This window comes from Oryza glaberrima, chromosome 10 (assembly GCF_000147395.1).
Source record: "Oryza glaberrima chromosome 10, OglaRS2, whole genome shotgun sequence".
Taxonomy (NCBI): Eukaryota; Viridiplantae; Streptophyta; class Magnoliopsida; order Poales; family Poaceae; genus Oryza; species Oryza glaberrima.
The window spans coordinates 14,531,829-14,544,471 of NC_068335.1; the positions used below are offsets into that span (position 1 = coordinate 14,531,829).

Below are 12,643 nucleotides of genomic sequence, written 5' to 3' on the forward strand. Positions count from 1 at the left end.
TATTTTTTTTAAAAGAAAAGCCACTTGGCCGCCGGATTGGCAGCCCGGCGCGCGTGACGCATTGAGACTTTAAGCCACTGACATTTAGGCCCCACATGTTAGTGGCCCAATTTCCCGGTGGTGGAGGATCTTAGACGATTAATCCACGCGTGACACGGCGGCGAGTACAGCACAGCTTATATAACCACCCCCAATTCTTCTTCACGAAATCACAATTCACAAAGCCTCGCATCTGCATTTCGCAAGCAGCGGTTCACGCACCCTCACGCGCCAGCAGCTTCACCGTCCGCACCCTCCAGTAGCCTAGCCCTCCGCAGCGCCAAGCTACTCGTCCCACACCATGGGCGTCCACCCTTTCGCCAAGGCAGCCAACGGCTTCGTCATGCAAGCCGATGCCCCGGACGCCAAGCTCGCCGACGTCCAAGCCGTCGCGGACGCAATACACGGTAACACCAAGCTCGCCAACATCCAGGCCGTCGCGGACGTCATCCACGGGAACGCCAAGCTCGCCGACGTCCAGGCCGTCCCGGACGCCATCCACGGGAACACCAAGATCGCCGACATCCAGGCCGTCGCCGATGCCATCCACGGAAACACCATGCTCGCCGACATCCAGGCCGTCGCGGACGCCAAGCCCGACATCCAGTTCGTCCCGGACGCCATCCACGGGAACACCAAGGTCGCTGACATCCAGGCCGTCGCGGACGCCAAGCCCGACGTCCAGACCGTCCCGGACGCCATCCACGGGAACATCAAGTTCGCCGACATCCAAGCCGTCGCGGACGCCATCCGCGGGAACACCAAGCTCGCCGACATCCAGGCCGTCGCGGACGCCAAGCCCGACGTCCAGGGCGTCCCGGGCGCCATCCACGGGAACACCAAGGTCGCTGACATCCAGGCCGTCGCGGACGCCAAGCCCGACGTCCAGGCCGTCCCGGGCGCCATCCACGGGAACACCAAGGTCGCCGACAACTCGGTCGTCGCGGATGCCATCCAGGGGAACACCAAGCTCACCGACGTCCATCCCTTCATGGAAGGCGACTGCTCCATCAAACTCGCCGACGCTCAAGTGCGCAACAAGGCCGTCGATGGCTTCGACGCCACGAACATGAGCCCTTTGGTCGCGCGGTGTCTCGCGCACCACCTTGCCAAGGTGTCCGTGCAGAGGGTGTGGCAGGGGAACTACCCGGAGATGTTCAAGCCCGTGCTGGACGCGTTCGGTCAGCCTCATCGCCGCATCTACATCGCCTTCGACTTCGAGTTCGCCGCGGACGCCTTCACCAACATGCACTGCTGGCCAGGATGTACCAAAACCAACTACGAATACTTGCGCCGGTACGTGAACGAGTTAATGTCGTTTAGTTTGGCCTCGCATCTCTAATTATCCATTCAAGAATGTTGTCGAAGAAGCTGCAATTAACCTTCCTTCACAAAGATATTAATTTCGACTTACAACAAAAAAAAAAAAAACTTGTGCAGCTACGTGAATGGAGGCGATGTAGTTCAGATGGGTCTCGCATTTGTATTTGAGGATGAAGTCGACGAAGAACCGACATTCACGGCGATGGCACTGGAGATCAATTTCGACTTCACCGTAGAGCTGCATAAGTACAATGGCGAGGCCATAAGCTTCCTGTCTGAACAAGGCCATGATCTCACGGAGCACAGGGACAGAGGCGTCGTGCCACACTTTGTTTATACGGGGCTCTTGAGCCACCTCCCATTCGGCAACAGCTCCGTCACCTGGATTGCCTACCATGGAGATTACGACTTTGGTTTCTTCCTCCGCCTGCTGCAAGGGGGATGCCGTGGCAGCAGCCATCTTCCACTTGAGCTGCCCACATTTCTGCACCAATTGCGGCTCAACTTCCCCAGATTGTACGACGTCCGTGTTCTTGGGCAGCTGGTGCAGCATGGCTTCCGCGGGAGCCTCACCGCGATCGCCGATCTCCTTGGGGTCAACCGTTTCGGCAGAGGGCACCACGCCGGCGTCGACGCACTGCTTACACTGTCATGTTTCTTCCAGATTGTCAGCTGTCTTTCAGCCTCAGGAGACCACCAGCTGCATCGGCTCGATTCTCGCCAGGGTTTACTCGCCGGAATAGCCCAGGTGAACAAGGCTATCAAAGATGCTCGCCACATTGGCGACCGTACCAGCAACATCGATGTCATCAAGGTGCAAGCAGGAAACTTGGACGAAGAGGCACAACGAATTCAAGAGCTGGTGCCAAGCAACTTCAACATCATCGGAGTAGAAGTAATGCACCCTCAATTGGGCAACCGCTCATATGCAATCGGCGCCCAACAAAATTATGAATCGATGAAGACCTATCTGAAGGATGCCGACTCATTCGAAATTGTCATTGCATTCATGAACTCTGAAGGAATGTTGGCATATGATTGTGTGTGGAAATTCTGCATCAGCTCCACACCACGTAGTGGCTATCTGCATCCCCGACAGTTTACCCGGCTTATGGCGTCTTGTGGAGCAACGAGTAATCCTAATGTATCCTGGGTGACATTCCACGGAGCACACGGGATCGCCAGCCTGATCAGCTCATTCTCTGCACCTCAAGACCTTCCAAGCGACTGGCCTTCCTACGTCGAGCAACGGAGAGCATATTTCCCTGGTATGTATGATGTCGCATTGATTGTGCATAGATACCCTGACATTGGCATACTTCCCACAACGGGGTGCAAAGGAGGCTTGTTTGATGTTGCCCGAGCTCTGGACCTGAACTTCATCAAGGACGACAATCCGGTAACCAGGGTTCTTCTTACTCTGAGATGCTACATGAGATTGGCAGATCGTGGTGATTTCCCAGACAAGCAGTCAGCTGTCCAAGGGCAGCTTATGGAACACTGCTGCTGGAGCTGCCCAGCAAAACGGATGGAGCATGCATGATCACTCAGGGTGGTACCGGAATCCTTGTGGTGGCTGTCCATGTTGTCAGTTCAGTTTAGTGGTAGCTTTTGTTCTCGCACGAAATTTTCCTGTTTGAGACTCAGACGAGTGAATTTCCTATGTTGTAACAGTGTAATTTTGTTGCCTTTTGTTCTCACACGACTCCTCTTTGTTGTAAGACTCACATTTATAGTTTGTAATATAAAAATAAGAGTGTTTTCCTTTTGTGAATCGGCTTGTATATATGCAGATGAATGAGTAGAGAAGTAGGATGTGGATGGCGGGTGCGAACAAAATACATCAATTGTCCACTACAGATGAGCGAATGACCAATTGCGAATGCAGACTGTTAGAGGTGAATGTTGTTTGGACTTGATGGTCCTTTCCTGACTACAAATGAGAAGTGATGGTAGCTGCTATTAGTATGTGTTACTAGCCAACAGGTTGTGATGATTGCGTTTGGTCATGCAGTCTGAAATAAAACGTTACTAGTTGTTTTCTTTTGCATCAGACTAAAACAAATCCCCCCAAAATTCCAGGCACCTGATGCAAATGTCTCAGTTCAAGGGGGAAAAACAAAAGACATAAACCTTGAGAGATGTTGTTGTATCGTTTTATCCTCCTCCTAAAATGAAATTAGCAGAGCTCCTGCCCTTTCTCCTCAAAGAAAATTTGTACGCCATTAGTATTAGTGACATTGTCTTATGTGAATTAGTTTTGAGGTTAATACTAATTGCAAGAAGTAAGTGCAGAGCAGGGGAAACAGAGCACAAGAAAAGCAGAGGAGGTCGATGGGGAGAGAGAAACAGATATCTGGTGTGTCTGCGCGCGCGCGCCCAAGCTGCTGATAGTGATTGTTGGCCGTGGACGCTTTCAACGGGTGAGAGTGCGACGGACTTGGGCACGTTTTTGTTTTTCGGGTGGCACCACATCCACAATCGTGGATTGGAATCCTCTGCCGTTATGCCGTTAGCACGTAGTAACACGGCAAGAGAGCTATATTATACGGGAACAGTGTATCATTGGATGCGTGATGGATGGTTTAGATGAACTGCTAGACTTATCTAAAAATAAATGGTGCCGTCCTATAACCACGGTGAAAAGTTACTCATTCCATAAAAGAAAATTAGGATGAAATGTGACACATTATAGTATTATAAATCTGAGTCTATTTTGTATTACTAAAATACTATATTACATCATATTCTATGATTGTTTTTAAGAGATAAAAGGAAGTATATCTATCACTGTTCTACTCACGTCAACAGTTACCCTCTACCTTACTACTCCCTCCGTTTCAGGTTATAAGACATTTTGACATTGGTCAAAGTCAAACTATTTTAAGTTTAATCAAGTTTGTAGAAAAAAATAATAACATTTTCAACCCAAGACAAACTTGTTATGAAAATATATTCGATTATTGATTTGATCAAACTAACTTAGTATTATAAATATTACTATATTTGTTTATAAACTTAGTCAAACTTAAAATAGTTTGATTTTAACCAAAGTCAAAACGTCTTGTAACCTGAAACGGAGCAACGTAGGGAGTAGTAGTCTAAGAGCAGGTACAATAGCAGGCTATTAGCCAACTACAAACATATTTTAATGAGATAAAAGATGAGAGAGAAGACCAGCAGGTTACAGATCTGTAGCCAGCTGCAGCATAGACTCCAAGACGCAATGTGTGTATGACAGGTGGGACCATATACTAATAGTATAGTTAGCAATTATTATATGAATTGGTTATTAGATTAGCTATAAATGAATTGGAGCTTAGTAATGGGCTGTACTGTTAAACTTGCTATAAGAGGAACCAGGTTGGTGGTGGCGCGGCGTTTAATCGCGCGATGAAGAAAAAGGAGAGGATTTCTAGGGGGCCCACCAGGCCACCACCCTGTCCGCCAGAATATCCTACTCACTCAGAAAAAGGGATAATATTCTAGGAGTACGCGAATTCGCCTGCTACGTTTTCTAGAAGCCAATCCGATGTTCATTCGCTTGACTTGACTTGACACTTGGAACTGAAAAATTGGATTGAACACCAGATTAAGATATGCCCGGCTTCATTATTTCACTCATGTTATGCGTATCTTTATAAGTTAGAATTTAAATTTTAAAACTTAATTAAAGTTAATTTACAATATTTGCTTTTTATCGCTAAGGATACATGTATATAAATTTTATCTAAAAAATTAATTTTTATTTGCTAATAAATGGTTAATGAAGCATTACGTAAGCGAACTAATATGGCCGGCTTTCACAAAGCGCCAGTACTGCACAGTGCACACCAGACAGTTCAGTTTAGCATGGCCAGACTCATGTTTGAATAAGTATTTGTTTGGCTGCAAGGTGCAAGCTGACCAACGCAGGGATATTAACTTCCTATCCCATTTGCTAAATTGTGGCATTCTTTGGATGTTCTGCTTGCGGGATGCAGTTTGCATGATACTTAGGGTTCTATAGCTGCATGTGTAACGTGTTCCTCCTCTAAGGCACATAATTCCTGATATGAGGTAGAGAAAAAGGGTTCTCGGTTCATAATTTAAAACATGGGTAAAAATATTTAACAATAAATTGATTTCCAATGCTTCTCATTTACTCCATCCGTTTTAAAATGTTTGACACCGTTGATTTTTTAGCACATGTTTGACCGTTCGTCTTATTAAAAAAATTTGTGAAATATGTAAAACTATATGTGTACATGAAAGTATATTTAACAATGAATCAAATGATATGAAAAGAATAAATAATTACTTAAATTTTTTGAATAAGACGAATGGTCAAACACGTACTAAAAAGTCAACGGTACCAAACATTTTGGAACGGAGGGAGTATCTCATAAGGCTATCTCTTTTCTTCTACCGTGGAGAGATTTGGCGCCAATGAAGGAGAGGAGTGCCATGGACGTTTTAAGGGGCTTACTGCTTGCCAGTACCCGAAGGACCTGATGCTGCGTGATTGAGTTAGCAACAACCTCTTTCAGCCCTGCTTGGGAATAGTAGTAGTCTTGCTTTGCTCCTGGCTTGTCTAAGAGCTGTGCCAGCAGCTATGATGCTTCCTTTGGTGAACTGGAGTCCCCAGTCTTTATGTTTTCTTTTACTCTGTTTGTAAGAACTATTATGGCTTTTTAATGAAAGCTGGGCATTAGCCTCTTTTCCCAAAAATGTTGGATAAATACATAAGCAACTAGCTTTACTGTTATTTTGTATTGAGAAAAGGATAACAAATTCCAACTTGTGTTTTTCGAAGCACAGAAATCACGCCAAGGCCACTCGCGAACAAAATCATGGATGTACTAAAAATGTAGGAAATGGGAGCGAAGGGAGTGGTGTGAGTAATTACGAGAGAATAGTACTATTGCTTTTTCATTTTCTCCTCGTAGGCGTGAAGCGCTTGGCCGCCATGCTATGCTGCTACCTTTCCTCCTTAAATTTTTGTACTGTTTCTACTCTTCTATAATATAAAATCAGCGTGCTTGGTTCTTTTAAAAATAAATTAATTAACAGCTGATCCAGATGCCCCAAATATTCCTGCTACCTTGTGCAAATATTTCGGTACGAAAATGAGATTGGCAAACATTAGGATAAGTGGCATCACCTTGTGTTAAAAAAGGATTAATCACCGCACCATGCTGGATTAATTTTTAGGTTAATGCTAGGTGAATAACATTAAGAAGGGGCAGAGCAGGGGAAAGCAGAGGAGAGTGAAAAACAGGGTGGGCGCGGCGTGTATTGTGTTCGGAATTTGGACGTGTGCAGGCTTGAAATGTTTTCGGGTGGGCCCGACCTGTGTGGGGTTGTTGGCGGCGCAGCTGACCAAAATATCCTCCTACTAGGCTGCTGACCAATGCGCCAGATTCGCTTTCCAGTAAAAGCTCACTCGGAACATCAATCCTGCATTTTTTTTTTAGAAAAAAAAGAAGTGTACTTTAAATCTTGAACTTTTTAATCATTTATTTTTTTAGGCTAAAGTTACACAAGATTTGTGATTGTGTGTGAGAGAGAGGTCACGAGTCACGACTGTCTGATTGAGGAATACTAGTGCTGATTTCTCTCTTTGGAACGGCGAGGAAGAAGCAGGTCACTTGGAATTAAAGGTTCTTTTTTGGGCCACTTGGCTTCACCAGATTAGGAGATGCTTTTTGGAAAGCGCCTGAACTGCACAACAGTTCAGTTTAGCACGTATGGTCAGATCACATGTGATTATTAGTCCCTCAGTTCCAAGATGACTGAGAATCAGTCATTTTCCTCGTTGTGTGGACAGATTTAGGGCTGTCAACGAGCCGAGCTCGAGCGAGCTCGTCTGTCCAAGCTCGAGCCGAGCTTGTTGCACCTTCGGGCTTTTAGTCGAGCTCGTTCGAGCTCGAGCTCGGCCATAAGTAGTATAATATATATTTTAATAATAATCTCTTGATAAGTATAATTATTTTCTAGTTAAACACACTAATAAAATAGTAGAAAATGATTAAAATAAATATATTGTGCTAACACATGCTAATTTATTGTGTAAATAGATACTAATATATATATATATTTATCTATTAGTTTATTATATTAATAAGGTGAACATGTAATATAAACTATACACAGTCAAGCTCGGCCAGGCTCGGTAAAGCTCGTGAGCTTTTGCTCAGGCTTGAGTTCGGCTCGTTTGGAGCTCGAGCCGAGCTCGAATTGAGCCTAGGACGAGCCAAGCTACAACTGTTGAACCAAACGAGTTTTTTTAAAAGCCACGGCCCATATCCCACAGCTGCTTTTTAAAAAGCCACAGCCCACAGCTACTTTTTCAAACGCCATAGCTTAACCAAACACACCCTTATACTTGATCATTGTGTCAAGATGAAATATGACTATCAAAAGTAAATGGAGAGAGTATTATGTAACTTTTTTGAAAAAAAAACATATTTCTTTTACATATATTGTTGATCAAAATAACATATTAAAAGACTGTGTCAAAATTAAAAAATACTTATATTTTGAGACGGATGGAGTATTTGGAAAAGTATACTTAGGCTGTATTTAGATCCAAAGTTTGGATCCAAACTTCGGTCCTTTTCCATCACATTAACCTGTCATACACACACAACTTTTCAGTCACATCATCTTTAATTTCAATTAAAATCTAAACTTTGCGCTGAACTAAACAATAAACACAGCCTTAGTGTGGTGTGCAGTACAACCTTTCCATGTCAGTCAAGTCAATCGAATGATACATTGGATTTAGGCGGAATCGTAGCAGGCGATTTCGCGTAGTACAATATTATCTTCTTTTTTTTTTTCTGATTGATGAGTAGGATATTCTGGCGGACAGGTTGGTGGGGCCATGGGCCCGCCTAGAAATCCTCTCCTTTTTCTTCTTTCTCGCGACGGTTTACGTACGTGCGCGTGGCCGCGTGGGCGCTCGTGTTCGCAGTCGCGTCGCGCCGCCACCAAACCCCAGGGACGGTGGTGGAGGCGTGGAGCCACCTGGAGAACGTTGGCCAAGACCGCCTCACTCAGTCACTCTCACCCGTTCAGAGCGTCGAAGGGACTCTGTTTCTCGCTCCCCATCTACTATACCTCCTCTGCATTTCTTCTGCTCTGTTTCCCCTGCTTTGCAGGAGTAGTAGTTCTTAGTGTTCTCCTTGCAATTAGTATTAACCTGAAATTTAATTCCTCTGGCTAATCCTTTTCTTTAACATGAGAAAATGTCACTAATACTAATGGCGTACTAATCGAGTGAGCCATGTGTGTCTCTTTCTTTCCTTTTTCTTTTTTTCTTTCTTGAATCGCTATATTTGCATCCGCCATCAGGTGCCTGGAATTTTGGGCGAATTTGCTTCAGGCTCAGTCTGATGCAAAAGAAAACAACTACTCCTACTAAGTAACGTTTTGTTTCAGACTGCATTACCAAACGCAATCATCACAACCTGTTGGCTAGTAACACATGCTAGTAGCACCTAGCATCACTGCTTATTTGTAGTCAGGAAAGGATCATTCACCTCTCACTCACAGTCTGCATTTACAATTGGTCATTCATTCATCTGCATTCGACAACTGATGCGTTTTTGGTTGGCACCCGCCATTCACATCCAACTGCTCTACTCATTCATCTGCATACAACCCAGTGCAATTTACAAAAACAAAACACTTCTATTTGTATATTACAAACTATAAATGTGAGTCTTAAAACAAAGAAGAGTTTTGATTTTGTAATGCTTTCCAGTCCCTGTCCCCTGCTGCTCTTTCTTTAAATGTAAATAACTTTTATTTCTCTTAATAGAAAAAATTCGCCTCTGGCGTATTCCCGAAAAAAAAAACAAAGAAGAGTGGTCTGAGCAAAAGAGCAACTGAACTTACACCGTTACAACATAAGAAACTCAGTCGTGTGAGTCTTAAAAGGAAAAATTCTGTATGAGCACAAAAGATACAAAACTACACGGACAAGTGACAAAATGGCATTGACAACCACAACAAGGATTCGGTTACCACACCGAGTGATCATGCATCCTCCATCCATCAGCAATTTGCTGGGCATTTCCAACAGCAACTCTCCTTAAGCAGCCCTTGGACAGCCATCTTTGTGCCTGGGAAATCAGGGCGTTCTGCCAGTCTCATATAGCATCTCAGAGTAAGAAGAACCCTGGCTGCCTCCATGTCAGCCTCAATTTCCTTCAGGTTCAGTGCTTGAGCAACATCGAACAGGCCTCCTTTGCACTCAATCCAAGGAATTGTGACGATGTCAGAGGATCTACGCACAAGCAATGCAACATCGTATATAGCAGGAAAGAATGCTCTCCGGTGTCCAATGTAAGAACACCATTGGCTTGGAAGGTCTTGGGGAGAAAGGAATGACCTGATCATCCTGGCGATCCCATGTGCTCCGTGAAATGTCACCCAAGATATGTGGGGGTCACCCAATGCCCCACAAGATGCCATAAACTTAGCAAACTGTTGAGGATGCACACAGGCATTGTCTGCCCTGGAACTGATGCAGAATTTCCAGGCACGACTGTAAGCCAACATTCCTTCAGCGTTCATAAATGTGAGATGATTTCGTACGAGTCAGAATCCTTAAGAAATGTCTTCATGAGTTCATAATTTTTTTGGGCTTCAACTGCGTAGGAGCGCTTACCCAATTGAGCATGGATTACCTCTACTCCAACGATGTTGAAGTTGCTGGCCACCAGCTCTTCAATTCGTCTTGCCTCTTCATCCAACTTATGTGGTAGCATCTTGACAACGTAGATGCTTCCAGTATGGTCGTCAATATGGCGTGCACATTTGATAGCCATGTTCCACTCCTCCAACCCAGCAAGCAATCCCCGCCGAGCATCCATGCGGTGCATCTGGTGACCTGAAAGGCTGACGATCTTGAAGAAACAGGACAATGTAAGCAGCGCGTCGGAGCCGGCGTGGTGTTCGTCGCCGTTACGCGGAATTCCAAGGTATTCAGCTAGTGCGGTGAGGCTCCCATTGAAGCCATCCTTCACCAGCTTCCCAAGGACGCGCACGTCGTAGAAGACTGGGAACTTCTCCCGCACTAGAAGTTGCCGGACGGACGATTCATCGTGATGGTAGTTGTTGCCGAGGTGGTCGCTGGACTGATAATGGTTCACTTTGCCTGTCGACGGTGGAGCTTGTTGTGCTGCTGGCATGCCAAGTGCACCAATGTTGTCGAACACCTTGTTCTGGTCACCGCCAGCACCAACGTGATCATTGACCATGCTATCCTTGCCGTCCGCGCCGGTGTGGTTTATGGTTGCGGTGTGGTCAATAACAACGTCGTACGCCTTGTTTTTCTCGTGGCCTGCTCCGATGTGGTGCAGAACCACTGCGAGGGTGCCGTTGTCGTGGTAGAGCTCGTCGTCCGAGCCCGCACCCGGCTTGGCGATGACAGCATCGTAGAGCATGCTCTCATCAGAGCTCACTCCGCTGCCCGCGCCGATGTGGCTCAAGGTCCCCGTCTGGGGGATGGAGCTGTTCTTCTTGCAGCTCGCTCCGCCGTGGTGCAAGACCACTGCGAGGGTGCCGTTGTCGCCGTAGAGCTTGTCGCCGGCGCCGATGTGGTTCAAGGTGTCCATGCTGCCTGCCGCCGGTGGAGCTTAGTGACGCCTTTGCGACGTCAGGAACCCGAGGGTCGACAGTGAGAGAGAGAGACACCTCTACGAAATGTGCTTTTGTCTAATGTGGTAGTATGATTTTGAGGCGAATCCCCTGTCCTCTCGCGCTTAGATAGAATTGTTGTTTTAGCTTAGGACAAATGTGCCCCTAAACTCTAATGATCTGCAGTGGCAGCTGCTAACGTGGCATGCCAACACTGGAGGTCGCGGCTGATTCCGGATTGGCTGTAATAATACCGTCAAGTTTTTATAAATTTAAACCAATACGGCCCCACCAACCCAAGAGTTCGAGGCTTTGAGCCGGTATACTAGTGCGCAGGATTCTCCACAGTGGTAGTTAATCGCTGGAAGCGAACGTGTTCAAACCGCGGTCCGATGGAGCAACGAGCAGGTTCGAGTTCGGTGGAATTTCTCTCACATCGTTTGTGTCCAATTTGCGTGTTTTTCATTGACTTGTTCTTCATCTATAGTCAATTGTTTATTATAAGTTACTAATATGATTTAGACTATCGGTGCGACTATAAGTCAATAATTGCGAAGCAGATGCGCAGCGCAGTGGGAAGATTGGGGACGAGGAGCGACGGGGGATGGATGGGCTGGAGAGCGCGGCGCCGCTACGCGGGGGGGGGGGGGGGGGGGGGGGGGGAGGACGCCGGCGGTGAGATGATGCAGCGGGGAGGTCGTCGGCGCGTAGAGAGCATGGCGGGATGGATGGAGACTCCAATCCCATGGTTATGCCCGCAAGGAAGGCGGGGGAAGTCTGGAGGCAACGTTTCTGTTCTACCAGCAGCTCTTCTTCATCAATTCATGGTGAGCAGCAAGAACTAGGGCTGGAAACTGTCAATCAATTTTTCTTTAATGATATGATATCCTCCTCCTCCTTTTTTTTTTCTTTTCATACAATTATGCTAGTGGTGTTAGACGACTACTTTTAATTCAATGGTAACCGTGATGTTAGGACATAAGATTGCAGTTTGATGTAGCTGATGTAATAATGTTCATGCTGCTACACTACTGAACATCTCTATATACAGTATGAGCAATTTTATAGTTCTCGAGGAGGTACCATGAGGTACCATTTTTTCTATTGTAAATTTGGTATCTCTTGGTACCTAGGTACTATGAGGTACCAAATTTTACACTACAATTTTGGTACCTCACGGTACCTCCTAAAAGACCATAGAATTGCTCATTCAGTATAGTTTCTGTTCTCCATTTGCATAACACCAGGCTAAATTTTTCTGGGCCCTGTTTTTTGAGAGACTATTTGCGACTGATCTGCGAACAATAGAAAAGACTTACTTTCTTTAGGGTGTGGATTGTCTTCTGTTTGGGGTCTTTGGCAAACCAGAAACAAAATGGCGATTGAATCAGTGTTTTTGTTCCCCTGTTAGTCCCTGTTGATGTTTCCTTCGTTTGCAAAACTTAGATATGTTAGTCTTTTGTTTCCTTCATGTTTAGCTGTTGTCCCCAGCCCTCAAACTTCTATATCCCAAACTCGCTCTCAATAAAATCAAGGGCCCTGCCCTTTATCCAAAAAAAAAAAAGTTATATATGAAAACGATTCAACTTGAATATCCTTAGGTTTAATGAAGTGAAAATTTAACAGTTAGGACGAAGCATCACCTAAATTC

General features: G+C 45.6%; 1 protein-coding gene across 1 annotated transcript; it reads left to right on the plus strand.

Annotated features, from left to right (window-relative positions):
* Positions 1-340: 340 nt before the first annotated feature.
* LOC127785638 (uncharacterized) lies at positions 341-2,905 on the plus strand. The gene is made up of 3 exons (XM_052313039.1): positions 341-568; positions 899-1,335; positions 1,480-2,905. The coding sequence occupies exons 1-3, from the start codon at positions 341-343 to the stop codon at positions 2,903-2,905; spliced, it is 2,091 nt and encodes a 696-aa protein (XP_052168999.1).
* The last annotated feature ends 9,738 nt before the right edge of the window (positions 2,906-12,643 follow it).